This window comes from Dipteris shenzhenensis, chromosome 18, assembly GCF_047967505.1.
Source record: "Dipteris shenzhenensis isolate YYH24624 ecotype China chromosome 18, Dip_SZ_1.0, whole genome shotgun sequence".
NCBI lineage: Eukaryota > Viridiplantae > Streptophyta > Polypodiopsida > Gleicheniales > Dipteridaceae > Dipteris > Dipteris shenzhenensis.
In genome coordinates, this window is record NC_141613.1 from 31516189 (window position 1) to 31538175 (window position 21987).

Sequence of the window (21987 nt, forward strand, 5' to 3'; positions counted from 1 at the left end):
GAGGGGATAGCTGACATGTGGGCAGCGTGGATTATTGGGAGAGGGACGCAGAGACCACGTGGGGCACGGAGAGTGACTCGAGCACTCTGTTGAGGTCCGTCCTATCACAACTTTCCTCAGGGGAGACCGCCTGAGGTGAGGGGTCACTCTGAACATAGCCCAACGGGTTGAGAGATCGAGGAGACCATGCCCCCCTCCACCACCATAGCATGATACAGCCAGGCAGACACAGATGCGAGACATTTTTGCTGCTCACAGACGAGCCATCACGGTACCGGGCTCTGGCTTCTGAGCCTTAGTCTCAGCTCTTAGCATGCTATAGCTCTCAAACAGTTGTTAGTCTCTTGTTATATCTGGTTTTGATTTTTCTCGAGCTGTTGAGCTCTCTGTAGAGTTATCAGTTTCTCAGTTTCTTAGTTTAGCAGTCTTAGCACTTAACAAGGGCCTGAGCGCGCCATTTGCTCAGCCCTCTGGGGCTTGTATGAGATCATCCTTTTTGGTGTACTTTGTACCTTGTCCCATAGGCCCACGAGGCCTTCCGTGGACGTTAATTTCTCTCTCTCTCTCTCTCTCTCTCATTTGTACTTAGGATTTAGTACTGTCATTTTGCATTTTCTGCATTCTGCATTGGTATGAATGCTTGTTTAGTAGCTCCACTACCATAGTTCATTGTATCAAGTTTCTCACAGTCTCATAGACCCATCGGTCTTCCGAAGACTTTAATAAACTTTCTTTTCTTTCTTTCTTTCTCTCTCTCACTCTCTCACTCTCTCTCTCTCTCACACACACACACAGACACACACACGTACGCACGCATGCATGCATGCACGCGCGGACACCCCCCCCCCCCCCTCTTGGAGCATCACTCACTACATCATGTTAGTATTGAAACGTACTTTTAACAAAATCTATGGTCTTAAACCTACCTGCAAGACAACCAGTAGTCAGAAAGAAACAAGATCTCGTGTGGCTAGTGCATCTCAAACTGTATATCTTTTGCTAGGATCAGGCAAACCCTGTGCATGTGCTCTCTCAAGTAAGAGTATGTGTCCCATTATCCATCCACACATCCCCACCCATGCATGGATGTCATCAGGGAGTCACTAGCCTCAAAGGTCAATTCTCCAAGTTGGGCGTTCTTGGGAAGTCACAATCCCAAGATGCCCCAATGAGCCTAAGCTCTCACTTTTATAGCCTAGGGTGTCCCAAGTACCTTCCTTTATACTAGGATTGTCCTTAGTGTACTGTAGGTACCACCTGTCCTAACCTTCCCAAGATTTTTGATCTATGCTTCTACCAAATGGCTTAATACCAAGCATCACCCGCCGCAGGAAAACTTGTTGATGAAGAGGAACTTTGGAAGTCCAATGTCGCTTTAATCTTTTCCGCCACCATTTTGCATCACGATGCATACTCCAAATCTGATTTGCTTTATCTGAAATCCAAGGTGAAGGCATCAAAACCTTATAAAGCTTGGCAACCGTGATGTGAGCCAACATTAAAGGACAAGTGAGCGAGCCTTGACAGTGTAAAGCCCAATCTTCAAGACGATATTGAAGTTAAAGTCTTGGAATTGGCATGAAAATTTGAAGCATTTGGAGGTACTGCCATAAAGGTCGATAATGTAGACCGAAACCATATTTGTGATTGCAGAAGGAAAAGATAGCGCAAGGTTTCATCAGGTTGAAGAACACCGTCAACAATTTGAATCCCTTTAAAACTGATAAAATAAGAGCGTTGAGGCTCTTGCAAGGCCAATGGATGAGCAAACACTTTGGACCAATGCAAACTCTCAGCCCTTAGGGATTTACCATTCACAAAATCAAGACCTTGCCTTTTAAGATGAGAGAGAATCTCCTTCCAGTACAAAAACATGCGGGAAACAAAGGGACAGCCCTTAGCTTTTCCATCAATGTATACTAACAGAAAATCCTACTTAGAAGGTTGCCAATGGCCAAATGCATGAGTGGATAAGGATGAGCAAGTGACACATCATAGCAGCCCAAGGCTGATTTCCCTACATAAATTACTGGACCATGTTTTGACTGCTAGAAGGTCTCCATAGGAGTAGACATAAAACATGCAATATCCTTATTGCCAAACATCATCAATGGCAAAAAGAATTGTGTGTAGGCAACCAAAATGGATTGAGTAATACGAAGTTGAACATGGAGTGGCCAAGTAGATAATTTCCAATATTCCAATTTCGTTTTACGCTTTTCAAGTACCCAATCCGTTTGCTGGTGGCAAGTGACCATCCATCCCAAGGGATATCCAAGATTACGAACAATCTGAGTGGGCAAAACAATTTTGCCTGGCCACAAAAGATGATGCCAATCTTTAGCGTGCTATGGCAGCAACTTAGACATTTGGAAATTGACCTGTAGGCTAGCAGCTAAACCATATAGAGACAAAGCACTCGTGAGTTGTGAAAGATCCTTCTGAGTATTTTTAGGAGTGAAGAAGGAATCATCAGCATAAGCTTGCACAATCATGGGTTTAGTTCCTTGAATCTCTAAACCATGCAAAGCATATGTATCCACAAGATGATCAATATAGCAAAGCATTGGAGGTGTAGCAATCGCATACAAGAGTGCGCTAAGAGGAAATCCTTGGTGTACTGAACGATGGAGAGTCCACTGATCAGAAATGTCCCCCAGATAGTATGCAAGAATCTTTACTATCACAGTAAAGCCAATATACAATATGCTGCATTTTTTCTGCAAATCCCAAGCAACGCATGGTCTGCAAGATAAAGTCCCATTGAATAGTATCAAAAGCTTTAGCAATATCTATTTGTAACAAAAGTACATCTTGCTATATGTAACCTCTTCGCTTATAAACTACTGCAAAAACACTCTCATAAGCGCTCTCTCTCTCCCTCACTCTACAGACAGCTAGGGCCCAGGACAACATGTCAGGCTGGACCCCCCCGAAGGTATTTTATTTCTTGAGAGAAAGTGAATACACAGTTCAGCGTAGAGCTGCTCATACAAATTTTTTAAACATGAATCCAAATTACAAGAACTTCAAGCTCATTTCAAATTGGCAACATACCACTTGTCTAAAATCTAGACTAAGTCCTATTATATGCCACTAAGGGCAACTTGAGTGTCTTCGAAGCACTTGGTCACGCGAACCACCTCCTAGATGCTTGTTAGGCTCCCGTAGTGCTTAGGAAAATAACTCTTCCTAGCACGTGCAACAATTAATTAAAGCGCACCACCATGGCACCCATTAATTGTTAGCGTTTTGCATGCAAATAACACACGGTGGGCTAATTCTAGTCACGGTGGGCGTCCTGTTACGCTCTAGCCGAGGTAGCATGACCTCGGAAGAATCAGTCGACATTTCCCTTATAGGATCTATCTTTGTAATATATGTGTTTGCGCTTTATGTAAATGATCGGGAGGGATTAATGTCAAGGTCCTAGGTGAGGGCTGATAGCACCGGACTAGATAGATCTGAGACCAGGGGCCTAGTGCAAAGATTGTGCCTAGGGGCAAGGAATTAAATGCATCCCAAGAGAGGGGTGAAATGTTGCATTAGGAAGGCCCTATATGGATGACATGTGGCATCTAGATCTATCTAGGGAATTGGGGTCTGTCAAGGCTAGAGAGAGAATGAAGAAGTGTGGATTTACGTGATTTCGAAATGGTTCTCTCTCTTATGCTTGAAGTTTTGGCAGTTTGGCTGGGTGGACAAGAGAGGTGCTACTCCCGTGATAATGTTACGCTCTAGCCGAGGTAGCATGACCTCGGAAAGTAATGAAGGTTGACGAACCCCTGCCTCAATCAATCCAAGTGAAAGATTTCATATTTGGATTGAATGATCGAATAAAAATGGAAGTTCGGGCTAATTACGCGAACACGCTAGATGATGCAATAGCTATAGCCCTGAACTACGAGGATGCCAAGGGCAGCAAGCCAAGTGGGTTTGCACAGGTCGGAACCCAGTATGGGTATCCGAAGAAATCTGGGTTTAAGAAGAAGTGGACTAGTAAAGGGAGTGGTTCGCAGCCGAGTGGTCAAGCCAAGCAGGCGAGACCGGCTGAAACTCCCAAACCAAGTACCACCATTGGAGTGAAGAGAAAAGTAACTCCAATGGCAGCCCGGGCTTGGTCTAAGTCTCCCTTGAACCCGGAACAAAGGGAAAAAGCGAGGAGAGAAGGCTTATGCTTTGGTTGCCTTCAACCTCATCAGTGGAGAGATTGTCCACGTAATAAAGACCGTCGGATGGCTGAGATGGTGATCTCAGAGTGCGACGTGGAGATGCAGGGAAGTCCCAGAGCGGAAGAGATGCAGATTCAGCTAGCGGGATCTTCTCAGAGGTTAGTACCTTGTTTGTTCTGTGTGTCTGTTACTAAGTTAGTGACGAGTGCACCTGATAACATCCTATCTAAGCCCGCAGCAACGGGGTATACAGCCTTCAATGATACGGAGTTAATCAAAATGAAAGGGCAAGTGGCCAGTCATGATGTCATTGTGTTGTTTGACTCAGCGTCAACTCACAATGTGATTAACTCCAAGCTCGTGAAGAGGCTGAAATTAAAGACAAGTCCATCTGACTATGCGTATACAGTCAGGATGGCCGATGGAAGTTCAACTGAAGTATGGGACCAAAGGGTTACCCAGTTGGAGCTTCGGATTCAGGACTATACTGAGAAGCTTGATTTTGAGATGACCAAGCTTGCTCATGCGGATATAGCCCTGGGAATGGCGTGGCATTCTAGTAAGAATCCAGCCATTGATTGGAAAAAGCACATATATCAATTCAAGATGAATGATGTGCTTTATGTCTTGCGAGGTGAAAAAGATATACCTCAGGGACCATTGGTTTCCGTGATGGAAATCAGAAAGGCTCAAGTAGAGTTTTTGTACCTTTGCACCGCATCGGTAGAGTCGGTGAATGATTCTTCGACTAGCACTGATGTTACGCAAAGTGATGAGATGGCCAAGCTGGCTAATCTTATAACAGAGGAGTTCTCTGAGTGTTTTAGGGATGAACTACCTTATGGGTTACCTCTAGAGCGGAAAGTTCAGCATAAGATTGAACTGATCCCGGGGGCAGAACCTGTGAATAGACCTCCCTATAGAATGAGTTTTACTGAAGAAGCAGAGGTGCGTAGGCAACTGGAAGAATACCTCAAGTTGGGGCAGATTCAACCAAGTTTCTCACCTTTTGCTTCACCAGTGATATTAAAGAGGAAAAAGGATGATACGTTTCGCCTCTGTATAGATTACAGAGCATTGAATAATATCACTGTTAAGCACAGGTATCCGATGGCTCGGATTGATGATTTGCTAGATGCATTACATGGAGCCGTGATTTTCAGCAAGATAGATCTTAAGTGCGGCTATCATCAGATCCGGATTAGAGCCGAGGATGTGCATAAAACCGCTTTTAGAAGCAGGTTTGGTCATTATGAGTTTTTGGTGATGCCCTTCGGACTTACCAATGCTCCAGCGACCTTCGTCATGCTTATGAACGATTTACTACGTCCGTATATCGGAAAGTTCGTAGTACATTTTATTGACGATATCTTGATATTCAGTAAAAGTATTACTGAGCATCATGAACACTTAAGAATAGTGTTCAGTACTTTGAGGAAAGCCAGTCTTTATGTGAATAAAAAGAAAACTATACTGTGTATGGTTAGGCTTGAGTATCTAGGGTTCATAATTACTCCACAGGGGGTAGAAATGGATCTGAAGAAAGTGGCTGCGATACTAACTTGGCCAATCCCTCAGAGTCTGACCGCGTTGCGATCATTCTTGGGATTTGTCCAGTTTTATAGAAGGCATATCAAAGGATATTCCGGAATAGTATCGCCATTGACTGATCTGACCTCAGATAAAGTACCTTTTGTTTGGGGACAGAATCAACAAGAAAGTTTTAACACCATAAAACAAGCTGTGGTCTCAGGACCGGTGTTAAAAATAGTTGATCCCCAGAAACCGTTGTTCCTAGAAACCGATGCAAGTGGCATTGCGGTAGGAGCAGTTCTCCTTCAAGAGGGAAGGCCAGTAGCCTTTGAAAGCAAGAAGCTTTCTCCCTCTCAAAGGAATTGGCCAACTCATGAATTGGAGTTGTATGCAGTTATCCATGCTTTGAAAACATGGAGGCATTATCTGTATGGTTCAGAGTTTTATGTGGATGTGGATCATGATACTCTGAAACATTTCTGTAAACAGCCTGACTTGAGGGGCCGCCAAGCTAGGTGGGCAGAGCTCATGCAGGAGTTTAATTTAACGATTCGGTACCGAAGAGGAAAAGACAATAAGGTAGCTGATGCGTTGTCTCGCATTATGCACAACCTGAGTTTCACGGTATTAGAGAGTGCTCTAATGACCGAGATCAGAGAAACTCAAAAGGTGGACGAGTTTGTCCAGAGCTTATGGCCTAAGGCTCATGTGTTAAAACCCGGGGAAAGTGAAAAGGATGACCTGGCATCCAGAAAAGGCCAAACTTATGCAAGATATACCATAAGGGATGGTATGCTAGTTAGAAATGGCAAGGTTGTAGTACCTGGTCAGAATGATCTCAGGCAGAGAGTCATTCGACAATGCCATGATAGCCCGTGTGCGGGACATCCAGGTGTCGAGAAGACATATGATCTCGTGAAGCGAGATTTCTTTTGGCCAAAGATGAAAAAGCATATTCATGAGTATGTGACACGGTGTTTCTCGTGTCAGGTAAGTAAGGCCGAGCGGGTGAAGCCACCCGGACTTTTACAGCCCTTGGAAATACCACTAAGTAAGTGGGAGAGCATTTCCATGGATTTTATTGTAGGACTACCTGCAACACAAGGAGGGTATAATTCTATCCTTGTGGTGGTTGATCGTCTAACCAAGATGGCTCACTTCATTCCGACTAGAGAGTCTGTTAGTGCCCCGCAAGTGGCGGATTTGTTTATTAGACATATATTTCGTCTGCATGGATTGCCTAGATCCATAGTGTCAGACAGAGATGTCAGGTTTACCGGTCATTTTTGGACAGCGGTATTTGAGACACTAAGGACTGAGTTGGGAATGAGTAGTGGGGATCATCCTGAGACGGATGGTCAGACGGAGAGAGTCAACCAGACTTTAGAGGATATGCTGAGAGCATATGTGTCATTGAGGCAACATACATGGGACAAGTGGTTGCCATTGTTGGAGTTTGCCTACAATGATAGGAAACATTCATCTACTGGGTTCAGTCCGTTTGAGCTGAACTATGGTTATAGGCCAGCCAATCCAACTATAGTTGGAGTACCTCAGAAAGTGCCTAGTGCCGCGAACTTTGTAGTTCAGATGCGGGAGATGCTAGCACTTGCGAGAGCTAATATCCGCCAGGCTATGGATAGAGCCAAGGTGTATGCGGATGAAAATCGGTCTATAAGAGTATTTGAAGAAGGAGAAAAAGTTTTTCTCAGAATTCCTTCGCACTCGAAGTCGTTGACTTCAGGAGAGTGTGCTAAGTTATCACCTCGATACTGTGGGCCGTGGTTAATTCTAAAGAGAATAGGCAGTGTAGCCTATAAATTAGAATTGCCACAGGGGTGTAAGGTGCACCCGGTTTTTCATGTTTCACGTTTAAAGAAATTTTTACATACTGGTGACTCACTAATCGAAGGTGTGGTTTTGTTTCAGGAGATAGAGGATATTGCAAGGCGCAAACCAACAAGAATCCTGGACCGAGGAACAATGCAAATACGAAATCGGAAGATACCCACGGTGTTGGTTGCATGGCATGGTCAGCCTCTATCCGAAGCTACCTGGGAATCCGTATATCAGTTGCGGAGAGTGTTCCCAGACTTTATCATCGAGGACGCTGATGTCTGAAGAGGGAAGGAATGTTACGCTCTAGCCGAGGTAGCATGACCTCGGAAGAATCAGTCGACATTTCCCTTATAGGATCTATCTTTGTAATATATGTGTTTGCGCTTTATGTAAATGATCGGGAGGGATTAATGTCAAGGTCCTAGGTGAGGGCTGATAGCACCAGACTAGATAGATCTGAGACCAAGGGCCTAGTGCAAAGATTGTGCCTAGGGGCAAGGAATTAAATGCATCCCAAGAGAGGGGTGAAATGTTGCATTAGGAAGGCCCTATATGGATGACATGTGGCATCTAGATCTATCTAGGGATTTGGGGTCTGTCAAGGCTAGAGAGAGAATGAAGAAGTGTGGATTTACGTGATTTCGAAATGGTTCTCTCTCTTATGCTTGAAGTTTTGGCAGTTTGGCTAGGTGGACAAGAGAGGTGCTACTCCCGTGATCAGCAGTAGCGGCTAGGAAAGAGAAATTTGTGATACGTCCCCACTGAACACATGTGCACACATAACAAATATTAAAAAAATATATTTATTCTCAGGTTGATCGGAGTCAACGCTCTTGATCATAATTAAGGGGCTTTGACCAAGGGTCGAGGCACCTTAATTATAGTCAAGTCTCTCCAACCGAAGTTGGCACAACTCTCTAACTAAAGTTGGCACATCTTGGTTAACCACAGTTAACCTTCTTGGTATAAACCAAGTCTTCTTGATCGAGATCAGGCTTACTTGACCGAAGTCAAGTATCTGTGACCGTAGTCAATTCTTTGACCAATAGAAAAACTCTTTTGACCATAATTATCCCAGATGGAAAAACTCTTTAATTATGATCAAATAAGTGGTCAACTGTACTTTGACTATTTACATTGTGGTGACATGTGTATTCTATCCCAACGTAAGCATTAGCAATATATTGGTGATATGTCTGCGAGGGATGAAACCATATTGAGCAAGATGTAGCCCATCACCACGCAGATAGCCTTTGATCCGATCAACCACCATTTTGGCGATCATCTTATAAATAACATGCATAAGAGCTATAGGCCTCCAATCAGCAAATGATTCACAAAGTGTTTCTTCAGAAGTAGTTTGACGAATACTGTGTTCCAAGCATCTGGCATTTGCTGATTTTGCCAAGCAGTATCAGAGCAAAACATGCTTGAGGGCATCCCAGTATGCAAAAAAGAACTCCATAGCTAGACCATCCCAACCCCGGGACTTCCATTTGCCACAAGATTTAATTGCATCAGAGAGCTCTCTTTCCGTGAAGGGTGCCTCTAGATCTAGAGCCTGTGCTGAGGAAATAATAGGAAAAACATGACGTAGAAGCTCTTGTCTTGCAGCCAATACTTCCTGAGGAGAGGGTGAAAGCCCAAATTGTCTACAGAAGTTTTCTACACAAGCTTGATCAAGCTGTGATCTTGAAGAAGTCCAACATCCATCAGATGTCGAAACTCGACAAATGTTGGTAGATTGCCTCTTATGGTGTAAGCTTTTAAAAAATGCTTTAGATGAGCTCCCTTAAACAACGAAAGCCCATTGTCTTGCCTTAGTTTCCCATTTGGCAATTTTTCTGTAGTCATTGCATTGCAAAGTATACTTGGCCTGGCATAAAGATATGCTCTCATTTCGAGTTAAATCCCGCATCTGACCGATTTCAGTCAAAGATTGACAAATAGTTTTGGCTCTAGCAACTGTTTCCCGTAGATCATGCATATAATTCTTGCTGTGTTCACGAATCACTGTTTGCATTCGAGTGAAAGGCATTCCATGCATAATCTATATCAATCTGAGACTGATCCCAAAGAGGGGCAATGGCTTGACCAACCAGCTCTTTATATGCATCATGCTCCAAATAACTATTACTAATTATAAAGAGTATTTTTTGTGGTAACCTATCAAATGGCATGTCATGGAAAGACAATTGTAGCCATAACAGAGCATGATCTGAATGCTGGAAGGCTTAAGCAACCCACAATTTGCAGGTGAGAGGATCATATTGCCACGCATTGACCATATACCAACGGTCAAGGTGTGTACGGTAAGAAGACCACGATTTATGCTGAAATGTAAAGCCTGGGTGCATAGGCTTTAATATCTTCCAAAGATCAGCAAGATTGAGCTGTGATATTAATTGAAACCATTGTTGCCTTTACATCTGGGTATTGCCAGAAGTGTTGTGCCCTTGCCGGGGAGCATTATTGAAATCACCACAGAGAAAAGCATGATGTCTCTAGGGATATTGTTGCATAGCCTCCCAAATCAGAGCTCTTCGATGAGAAGATTGAGGTGCATAAACTGAGGCAAATTCAAGTATCTCACCGCGAATAAGACATTGCATAATAATCCACCTGCCTTCCTTATCATTCAAAGCCACAATAGGCTGATGAAAATGCTTTATAACAAAAGCAACCCAGAAAAAGAATGCTCCCCTGCATAAAATATATCATAACCAGCAACATGTCTTGTCTTTCCTGCATACATATGCTGATTATGCTCTTGCACAATATCAGGCTGCAAATCATGAACATATGCCCAGACAAGTTTCCATTTACGGGTGTCACATAAACCTTGTACATTGAGAGTCATGCATTTGGTTTGATCAAGCATATTTACAGATATTTTGTACAGCTATATACAGCTGAGAGATCAAGTGATTGAAAAGATAATTTCCGTCTCAAGGTCAAGACCTCTTCCCTGAGGTGAAACAACAGTCTGATGAGAGGACAGTAAGCCAGCAACTTCTTCTTCTGGAAATAATGTACGACTGGCTGTTACAGCAGCCCATGAATGCCTATTCCTGAATAATCAGCAGGGATATGACCATTGGAAGATGAGCCATTCCAAGTCTGAGGAGTTGGATTGAGACAATCTTCCTTGGATTCTACCAGGATCCAGTGTTGTTTTCCTTCGCTTTAGACGGAGAGGGAGAAATAGTGGGATTTGCATTTGAAGTAACTTGTGCCTTTCTCTTATCCTGTGAAGTAGTGGCAGGTTTACTGCTCTTATTTTTAAGTAGAGAAGGCCCAAGAGCATGCTTATTTTGTACTGAAGGAGGAATCCGGAGGCATTTTATGTAAGACCAAAGGACATTGTGAAGCCATGTGTCCAAACTTTTTGCACGCAAAAAGTCCCATTTGAGCTTGTAAAAGGCACTTCCCATAGCCACATTATTAACTGTAATAGAGTAGGATTCTGGAGTAGGGGACGTCCGTGTCCCACAAAATGCAAAATTTGTTGGAATTCTCATTTGGCCTAGGTGGGCATACAACCTTTCCTAAGGAAGCTGCAATTTTTGGCAAAAGAGAGGCCAAGCATTGAGGAAAGTCAACCACCTCCACCCAAACCGGACAACGATGCCTGATCAGTGCTTGATAATTCCTAGTTGGCGACCAGGGTAAGACATGCAACATTTTGTTGGACATAAAGCTCCACATTAGCTTTGATCTTAGGCCAAAAGAACGTTCTTTTGACGAGATCCAAAGTCCTTTGTACCTGTAGATGGCTTGCACTAGCAATAGGATACGACGTCTCGTATACATACCTTTCCCTTTCGCAAAAGCAAGCCATTCCGGATGGAATTTTGCTTTCTAAAGGACCTTGTACCTCATCCCATAAGTGACGGAAGAATTCATCTTGGGGCAAAGGCCCTTTTGAGAGTCAGAGAGGTCTGATTGGATCTCAATAAAGCAAAGGTGATTAACATATGTAATCTACTTAAAGCTTTTCCCACTTTATTGGTGGATGCTCTTTGATAGCGAATCTGAAAGTAAAATTCTTGTCTGAGTTCAAACTATTGAGCTTTCTTCAATAATACTTTAGAGATGAATTATCCATGTAAACCATAGAAGAAGAGCCATATAGATATGTCTCCGATGTTTCAATGCATGGATGATTGCATACAGCTCCTCTCATGCATGGGCCACTTAAATTTTCACTCAGTTAGCTTGTAGCTTTCAAAAGCTACTGCTCTACCGTCCTAGAATAGAGCTGCTCCAACATCATACTTTTAGCATCTATTTCAATATACAAAAAATCACTCGACGATTTGGATCTTATGAGTTGATGTGACCTCTACTTCAATTGCTTGAAGCAGGCATTAAGCTTCTCAGTCCACTCTATGGGCCGGTAGTCTCTACCCCTTTTAGAAAGATATACACTAATGTGGCATAGTTCCAAATAAAGGTTTGGAAGAAATGAACAAATCCTAGAAAGGATTTGGTGACTGGTCCTAAGCGCCTGTACACGACTATCCTTAGTGGAACTGCAATATTTCCTACGATTGAAAATCTGTACCTATGATACTACATGTTCTAACTTTTCCAACATTAGGATCTACGTTTCTAGGCCACTTGACCTCCATGACTAGCCACATTAAGTCTAAGCATGGACAGTGTTATTTAGCTAGCCCTCGCTATGAATTATCTTGTTCGTCGCTTTACCTTGTGGGTGACTAGCGTTTGGCAAAGACCTCGCATTATGTCTACAAGCATGGACAGTGTTATTTAGCTAGCCCTTGCTATGAATTATCTTGTTCATCGCTTTACCTTGTGGGTGACTAGTGTTTGGCAAAGGCCTCTCAAGATCTTGGTGGGGGTTAGGAAAAAATCTTAAGCCTGGGTAAACATTTACCCTAACATCCTTGTAAGTTCTCTTGTACTTTCATATGCTAAAACACTTTTTGGAATGTATGTGCATTTGGTTCTTTTATATGTTTGGAGTGCATGTCAGTGTGGAGCTAAGACCTCCTAGCATTGCTTTATGTTAGTAGTTTGATATTTTCTGCTGTGGTTACTGCCGGCGTGACACTTGAAGAGGTGTCGATTTTTTCAGATTTTGCTTCAAGTATGCTTTGTTTTGGATGTTCAGTTAGAAATTTCAGAACCTGTGGAGGCTTTGGGTTGTGGTTATTGTAAAGAGTGGGAAAGTTGGAAAATGCTCTTCTATGGTGAACACAGCAAGCCTGAGCATGCTTGTCTTGTTTTATACTTGGACTTACTATGCAGGAAAAGCAGCCATTTGAGCGAATTGAAGTGACACGCCAGCAAGCACTGGAACTATTTGCAGAGAATAAGTTCAAAGTAAAGTCTTGGTGATTAAATTCCTGCAAAGTTCGTTTGTCATTTTGCAGAGGATAAGTCCAAAGTAAATTCTTGGTGATTTAATTATTGCAAAGCTCATTTGTCATCTAGGCTCTTGAAACTTGCGTTCAAAGATAGAGTTTATTTGAAAATTCTAACTTTCATTTCTTTTTCCCCACCAGATAGAAATTATAGCAGAGCTTCCAGAGGATAAGACTATCACAGTTTATAGATGCGGACATTTAGTTGATCTTTGTCGTGGACCTCACATTCCAAGCACTTCTCATGTTAAGGCATTTGCTAGCTTGAAGGTTTTTGTCCCTATCCATCTCTGTTTTGCAAGTTTTTGTAAGAGTAGTCATTTGCTGTGTCTTGTCTGGTATTTATGGTTATAAGCAGGCCCATGTCAATGGACGAACATGTTATAAGATTATTTTCTTCAGTGCATATTATCAAAACGAGCTATTTAAAATTGTTTCATCACCCTCCTGTCAAGGTGGTTTTCTGAGTAGTACATGTGTGTCAGAAGCTTCTAAGAACTGAGTGGTTTACTTGAGCTTTTAAAATATGCCAGGTTTGAAGGGCAGCATATATTGTGTTTATATGCAGGCCTCTGCGTCCTATTGGCGAGGCAAAGCTGACCGAGAAAGCTTACAAAGGGTCTATGGGATATCCTTTCCTGATCCCAAGAAGCTAAAGGTTTGACATTCCCACTTTTTAAAAGAACTGTAGTCTCATACTTATGTTTTTTGGCACGTTTTCTTTATTCAAGGCTTTGCTCAATTTGCTCCTGCTTAGGGATGAAGTTTTATTGTAAGTCGGGAATGTCAACAAATTCTGTATGTTATTTGGTTTGTTTATATTTGTGTTGTATGTGCATACATGATTGCTTGTATGCATGTGTTCATCACTTTGTTTTTGCCCAGTATCCTTGATGATTGATTTTGTATGTTGAATTTTGAATGCGGATTGCTAAGTTTGAGACTTCTTTCATGGATTTTGCAACTATTTTCAAAGAACATCAGGCATGACTTTTCTGAAATTAATGGAGAGAGTCTAAGACTTATTAGCTCATCTACTGAACTCCAACAAAGAACAAGAGAAGGGGATAGAAAAAGAAGGCAGAAGGTAGAGCGCCAGCCACCTCTTGAAGGACCTTTGATTGAGGCAAAATGAGCCACTTAATCTTTATGGCTTTCCTGAAATTCATCGTAACAATTGACAAATGTACACTAGTTGTGGTTGGACACAATCCTTCAGCAAATCTGAGTAATTTTAGCCTACTATTGATGCGACATGCTGCCGCTAATGGTGCAGAATAGTGGAGATTGAGTATTAAAGGAGAAAATATAATTTCTCACATTTCTTTTGTTGGACATGGCAGCAAACTTCCTGTTACTGCTTTGAAGAGTCAGGTCATCATAGTAATTTTGGAAAGGAGACCCACTCATGGACCATGTGGGGAATTTTGACTTTACATCAAGAGTTTGCAAAGGCAGTTTTACTATCTTAAGTTAATTGTAGTGGTAATATGTTGAAAAGATACTGTTTCAATTGTACTGAGGAAACTGAAACCTTTACCTTTAATTCTAGTGGATCACTCATGGGGCAGATTGGTGGGGTGCTTTTCCTTATTGGTTTGGGTATTGCCATTTTTAATCTTACTTTGTCTTGGAAGCTGTTGCCTCATTCTTCTCCATTCCCCTCTTCATGGCCCTTAATGTACATCACTAGTTTAGCAAGATAAGATCGAGGTTTGCGTAGCTAGGACTGTCCTAACAATGACATTTGTAATTGTCCTAGGTAGATGGGTCTTAAGCTTTTTCTTAGTATAGCATAGAACGGGCAATGTAAGGAGAGCTTGGAAATTGGCCTCAGCTAGACGTATCTTGGTCAAGCAACAGAGATTACCAGCTTTCAAGGCAAGCTGTCCCATGAAGATAAGAGTTGGACACGGTAGGGAGGGATGCATGTGACGTGTCTAATGGAGGCAAGCTCTACATATTCCATTCTATACTTTTTTTGGTTGATTTCTAAGATAGCGGTAAAGCGACAAGTATCAGCCTTCAAGGCAAGGTCTCCCACAAAGCTAGACATGTCTAGTGTGTGTACATGTTGGAAAGGTCACCTCCCCATCTGTAAGCCCCCAAATGAGGAGTGCGTGGGGGAGGGAGACCTAGGGCAGGATGTGCCCAAGAGAGAAAAAGGAAAGTACCTGGACGCATCAAAGTGGCTGCAACACATGGCATCGAGACCATGGCAGATGGCGATGCATACATGGCATAGATCTGGCCTGGAAGAGACATATCTGGAGCAGCACGAGATGGCGGGGTATCCTAGTGTACAGGCGCCTACATGGCAAGCTATCTGGCAAGGTGTGTGGGTAGGCACATGGCCTGCAGCATACCCTAAAGATGGCGCAGGAATATGGCGGGACAGATCAGCAAACAGGTCGGCCAACAGTAGAGCTGGTTGGGGCTGGTTGAGCCAGCCAACCAGGCTTTTGGTTAGGCTGGTCAAGAGGGCTGGGTCCCTGCATGGAACAAAGGCTGAAAAGGGCCTAGTGAAGTCCCTTAATAGGGCCCTGGTTGGGCTGGTAGGGACAGCCAACCAGGTCAGTTTTCAGCCAGACTGAGTCGGCCAAAATAGGGCTGACCAGTCGGTATTTTTGCCAGGCCTCAGGGCCTATAAAAGGAGAGGCTCTTGCCTCATTTCAGCATCCGGCAGTACAGCTTCCAGCAGAGCAGAAAGGAGCAGCAGAGCACAACCCTTCGGGCCTACATCCAGAAACTGAAGGAGTACCAGTGTTGCTGCAGACTTAGCTCAGTGTGAGGCTGAGACCTTGGCTGTCTTCTAGGGCAGCAAGGAGCTGAGGTCAAAGGACGGAAAGTCTACAGAAGCTCCAGGTGGAGCACGCGGGCTCGAGTCTAGAGATAGCCAGCTGATAGGAGAAGGACCTTGTGGTAAGATCAGAGGACCACACCATTGGTGGGACTCTGGATCTGTCTCTCTTGTATTGTGTCCATAGTTTTGGACGGAAATATATATATTTTGGTGGTTCCTCTATCTGATTGGTTCATTGTCTATTGATGAGTCTGCACATCTATTGAATGCACATAAGTAAAGAAGTTTGTGATTCCACACCCACACCGCACACTGTGTGAGCTCCTGGGCATTACAATAAGTCTTCCGCTGCGTGTACCCTCTGTTGGGTCATTTTTAACATGGTATCAGAGCCCAAGTAGGAGGCTCACAGGTGTGGGAGCCTGAAGGCAGGGACCCTGCTGAAGGACGACCCTGATTCAGAAGCTCTAGGGAATCGACTTCCACGACTAGAGGATTGTGCCCTTGTGAGAAGGAGGGTGACTCAGGTTCAGTCAGGTGCGTTCAGAGTTCTGGTTTACTGAAATTGAGTTTGGTTGACTTTGCTGTGTGGTATATATAGCACAAATGTCGATCTCTACAGCCTCTTCAACCCCTGCTTTCCCTTCCTCCTCCCCCAGTTTTCTCTCTTTCACTATCCCTAACTTTGGAGAGTCTGAAAACCTGGACGGGACTAATTACCCAATCTGGAAAGTGAAGATCCGGAGTTATTTAGTGGCTCGGAAGTTGTGGAAGCTGACCACGGGAGTGGAGTTGAAGCCGGAGGACATGGTGGACAGGAAAGATGAGATACTCATGGCAGTAGACAGAGAGGAGCTTGAAGCTTGGGAAGACAGAGATGCCCATGCCCTGGCAATAATCATAGGGACTACGGCGGACTCCGTTCTTCTGCATATCCAGTTGGCCGAGACGTCAGTAGAGGCGTGGGCCACCCTGAAGGATCTGTACGAGACAAACAATACCTCCCGGATTGTGCTTCTTCAGCATCAACTCTACAATCTTGATATGGAAGAAGGAGATACGGTACATAGCCATTTGACGAAGGTCAAGGTGGTGAGGGATCAGCTGGCAGCAATTGGTCAGAAGACAGACTCATGCCATTTGGCCTTGATGGTACTGAGGAGACTGCCTCGGAGTTTCAAGAGCTTTGTTACGGCTGTGACAGCAGGACAGAGGACCAAACCTCTGACGTTTGAGGAGTTGTGTCCATTACTGCTACAGGAGGAAGCTCGGGAGAAGCTCTACAACGAGGACAAAGACGACAAGGCGATGCTGGCAAAGGATTCCGCTGGCAAAGGAAAGGGCAAGCCTAACAGTGGCAAGTCCAAGAAAGACGACTCTGACGACGAGGGGACTTCGAAGAGGAAGCATAAGAAGAAGTGCTTCTACTGTGATACGCCAGGACATTTTGCAAAGGACTGCAGAAAGAAAAAGGCGGATCTGAAAAACAAAAAGGAGTTTGACTCAGATTTAGAGGGAGAGGCCAAAGCAAATTTGGTAATCGAGGAGTTGTTCTTGGTGACATCACCGAGTGTTACCGAGGTCAGATATGTTGATCCAGAAATCACAGTGAGAATGTCTGACATAGAGATGTGGGTCGACAAGGAGTCAGATGCCTTTGTGAAGGTGAAGGACAGCATGGAGCGCTTGGTACCTTCCAGGTGTGTGGCTGTTGACACTGACACGAGGGTGGATTCCATGGAAGGCCCTGGGGTCTCATGGTCAGATGGATGGTGGAGTTCAGAAGGGGACAATACAGGATTACACAAGCGCTTCGTGGGTACCTCAATGAGGGTTTGCTTTCAGAGCGAACATTCAAGCAGTACAACAGTCTGGTATGTATTTGATATTCTGCATTTGAGCCTTTATAGCATGCTGTGGAGAGACTCTGCTCTTCATTTGTCTCAGGCGATAAGAGATTGGAAGGAATTGGCCTTCTTCGAAGGCAGAAGGGGAAGTATTGGTGCTTCTTCAAATCTTGGACGCAGATTGCTAGAAGGTGATGGACAAAGAGTACTAAAGCCAGAAGAGTACCTGCTTGAGAACTCAGCGAGAGTTCATGGTCCAGGTTATCTGGAAATATTCATTGGTTGCAGACCTTGCCACAGGAAGGACGGGTTGAAACAGACCCTCAGAGCATGGTGCCTGGAAGACTCCAGGTTGTTCACTCATTATGAGGGGGATGACTGGAAGATCGTGACGGCTGGATTGCTCGAGTTCAGAGGCGGGAACGTGACTGAAGGAGGTGGTACCAGGAGGTGGTACCAAAGATGGACCTGTGTACCAGGATGGTGTGCGGAAGCGGAACCGGACCTGGTGGAGCAGGAGCCACTAAATGAAAAGCCAAGAAAAGATTTTGACACCGAAAGGATCCAAAGGACTACGACGAGGGAGTTACTGGAGCATCGTCATCGACGTGTTGGCTTTGGGCCGAGATGTGTCGGTGAGAGGGGGTGTTGGAAAGGTCACCTCCCCATCTGTAAGCCCCCAAATGAGGAGTGCGTGGGGGAGGGAGACCTAGGGCAGGATGTGCCCAAGAGAGAAAAAGGAAAGTACCTGGACGCATCAAAGTGGCTGCAACACATGGCGTCGAGACCATGGTAGATGGCGATGCATACATGGCATAGATCTGGCCTGGAAGAGACATATCTGGAGCAGCACGAGATGGTGGGGTATCCCGGTGTACAGGCGCCTACATGGCAAGCTATTTGGCAAGGTGTGTGGGTAGGCACATGGCCTGCAGCATACCCTAAAGATGGCGCAGGAATATGGCGGGACAGATCAGCAAACAGGTCGGCCAACAGTAGAGCTGGTTGGGGCTGGTTGAGCCAGCCAACCAGGCTTTTGGTTAGGCTGGTCAAGAGGACTGGGTCCCTGCATGGAACAAAGGCTGAAAAGGGCCTAGTGAAGTCCCTTATATAGGGCCCTGGTTGGGCTGGTAGGGACAGCCAACCAGGTCGGTTTTCAGCCAGACTGAGTCGGCCAAAATAGGGCTGACCAGTCGGTATTTTTGCCAGGCCTCAGGGCCTATAAAAGGAGAGGCTCTTGCCTCATTTCAGCATCCGGCAGTACAGCTTCCAGCAGAGCAGAAAGGAGCAGCAGAGCACAACCCTTCGGGCCTACATCCAGAAGCTGAAGGAGTACCAGTGTTGCTGCAGACTTAGCTCAGTGTGAGGCTGAGACCTTGGCTGTCTTCTAGGGCAGCAAGGAGCTGAGGTCAAAGGACGGAAAGTCTACAGAAGCTCCAGGTGGAGCACGCGGGCTCGAGTCTAGAGATAGCCAGCTGATAGGAGAAGGACCTTGTGGTAAGATCAGAGGACCACACCATTGGTGGGACTCTGGATCTGTCTCTCTTGTATTGTGTCCGTAGTTTTGGATGGAAATATATATATTTTGGTGGTTTCTCTATCTGATTAGTTCATTGTCTATTGATGAGTCTGCACATCTATTGAATGCACATAAGTAAAGAAGTTTGTGATTCCACACCCACACCGCACACTGTGTGAGCTCCTGGGCATTACTATAAGTCTTCCGCTGCGTGTACCCTCTGTTGGGTCATTTCAAGCAGTACACGCCCAGCCGCTTGCCTTTGTGCGCGCACACACACATCTATATATACATGTGTGTGTGTGTGTGGAGAGAGAGAGAGAGAGAGAGAGAGAGAGAGAGAGAGAGAGAGAGGATCTTTGAAGCATTTTGGTATAAGGTTGTTCTCTTATCAGATCATGACTATTATTGCCTCGCTTTATCAAGTATTGTGTTACTCTATGGAAATTTTCATGTGGAATTGGATGTGAGAAAACATAGAGGGTTGGGCGTAGACATGTGGGATTGCAGTAAAACTTACTACAATAGTTCAAGCATCATGGAAGTTTAATGTGGAATTAGGTGAGAGGAAACATAATAGGCTGTGCATAAATGCATGGGATTGTGGCATAAATTCAAATGAGATCTATTGCTGATAAAAAAGACGAAGTACAAAATGATCACAAAGCGGAAACAGATTCTTGAAGTGTTGCTAGATGGAATGGCCTGCTTAAGGCTTCTCCTAACCTCTAAATTGGCGATGTTGCAAGAATGCCATGTGATGCAATGAAGAGAAGGTCAAGTGTCAATTACAAATGCGTTACTAGTACCCTTCTCAATTGCCACTTATATGGCATAACTTCCAGTTTTTCTCATGTTCAAGTTTTCCCTGCATGACGTCGGTGCATGAAAATTTGGATTGTGGGTCAATCGCATACTTTAGTCATCTGTGCACTTCAGCGTCGACCGATGTCTAAATTGTCTCACTTGTGGGATAACAGTGGTGTGATACAGCCTTTGTAGAAGACGATGTAATTGGGGATAATTTGTTACTGCAGCATGAAACAGCCTGCCCATGATCGAAGGGGAAGCATGTGTTGGGTAGTGAAGTTCTTGTCAACCATGCTACTGCATCAATCGGCATAACAAATTTAGTAAAATTTAAACTGTAGTTCCTAAAATATGGCAGCTCATAGTTGTAGGTAGTGTGCAAGAGTGGGTGAATTCTTTTGGCTGCCTATTAACGTCTCTCTACTTGCTTATCATAGTTACCAGCCGAAACGGAAATGGAAGAAACGGAGTTTCCGGGCCCCGCCGAAACGGAAACGGAAGAAACGGCAATATGATACAATTTATGTATAAAAATTTATTTTTTATACATAATATAATTATCAATAGAGTGCAAATCATACATAATACAAATTACAATTATCTATACTTGAAGCTTCAGCCTTCAAGCATCAATGCATCATTCATGCCTCTATGATTCTAAATTCTTGAATGATGCTTCAATAATCTGAAATCAACATGTATCATGAGTCATGACTAACAAGTTTGGCATTACAAGAATCTGAAATTTAGAAGTTTGAAGTACTTTAAAGTTTAAACTTAGCACACAAGTTGAAACTTGAAACTTGAAAGTATCCAATGTCCAGACTCCATAGATGATCATGATTCATGATCCACAAATTTCATGATCATGACTCATGACTCATGAGTCATGCAAGACTCAAAATAAAAGCACCCATGGATGATATAAAAAAAAGCAGCAGGACTACTGATCATCTGCATCATCCATGGACTCCTCGTCATCGTCATCCTCTGCGTCCTCAGATAAGCTTGAGGCATCTGTGTCACTGTCTGAAGAAGAATCATCAACATCAGAATCAGGACCATCGGGTGCAACTGAAGTACTAGCACCATCTCCAGATGGTTGAGTGTATGATCGTGTGTGGTTTGCTGGTGCTGACAGCTCCTCATACAACATGGTGTATATGTCCAGCTCCTCCCGTGGGATATTTGGTATGGCCTTCATCTTCTCCACGTCCACCTTGTCTACATTCACTTGGCGAGGTTCGGGGCAGCCGGCGGCGAACTCAAGGAGACGGAGGTTGCAATGACAAAACACCAACCGCTCCAATTGAGCCGTGCTCAATCTGTTCCTCTTCTTTGTGTGAAAGAGAGCCTAGCCGTAGGTCGACCAAAGGAGAGGCTGTGATTGCGGAACAATAGAAGTTCATCCTCCATTCTTCGTTGCATCTCCAAGTCACCACCCGTCCAATTTTGTAGATACTGTTGCATCCCCTCCTCCAACTCGTCATTCTCATATTGCTCTTGACTGTGCCAGAGCGGATGCAATACATGTGCCACCGCATGGATTGGGCGGTGGAACCAATTCCACCTCTTATTCCATATAGCACGGATGGACTCAATCCTAAATCATGCCACAAGAAATTAGAATGCATTATGCATGCAAAATTCATAGACTATAGATAATAGTACATTCTGAAAATTCCAGGCTTCATGATAACAAATTGCCATTTAGTAACTGCAATAATTATACATATTACAAAAGTAAAAAGTCTTACTTATCAGGCGATAGGGAAGTGTTTTCGTTGAGGGCCTCTCCAATCTTGTCCATAAACTCGTACAAGAGCCCTAATGTGCTTCCCTCCATGTCCGTGATGCGAAGCACCGTGTAGATAGGATTAATCGATTTGATTAATGCCTCCGCCTGATTCCACCAAGACTCATCCATGATCATGCGAAAAAATTTGATAGAGTTTGCTTGGCCTCTATCATCCCAATCTCCCCACTCCTGAGACACAACCGTGCACAACAAGCCCTGGCGCACTCGCACAAGCCTCTCCACCACTATGAACATGTAAGCAAACCTTGTGGT

At 44.1% G+C, this 21987-nt stretch overlaps 1 protein-coding gene across 1 annotated transcript in view; it reads left to right on the forward strand.

Annotated features, from left to right (window-relative positions):
* LOC147891110 (threonine--tRNA ligase, mitochondrial 1-like) overlaps positions 1–21987 on the forward strand; it is a 53375-nt gene that overhangs the window by 8794 nt on the left and 22594 nt on the right. Inside the window, exons 6-8 of the mRNA XM_087389385.1 lie at positions 12822–12896; positions 13079–13207; positions 13506–13595. Of these exons, the coding sequence (XP_087245511.1) occupies positions 12822–12896; positions 13079–13207; positions 13506–13595 (294 nt within the window). The remainder of the gene's footprint in view (positions 1–12821; positions 12897–13078; positions 13208–13505; positions 13596–21987) is intronic.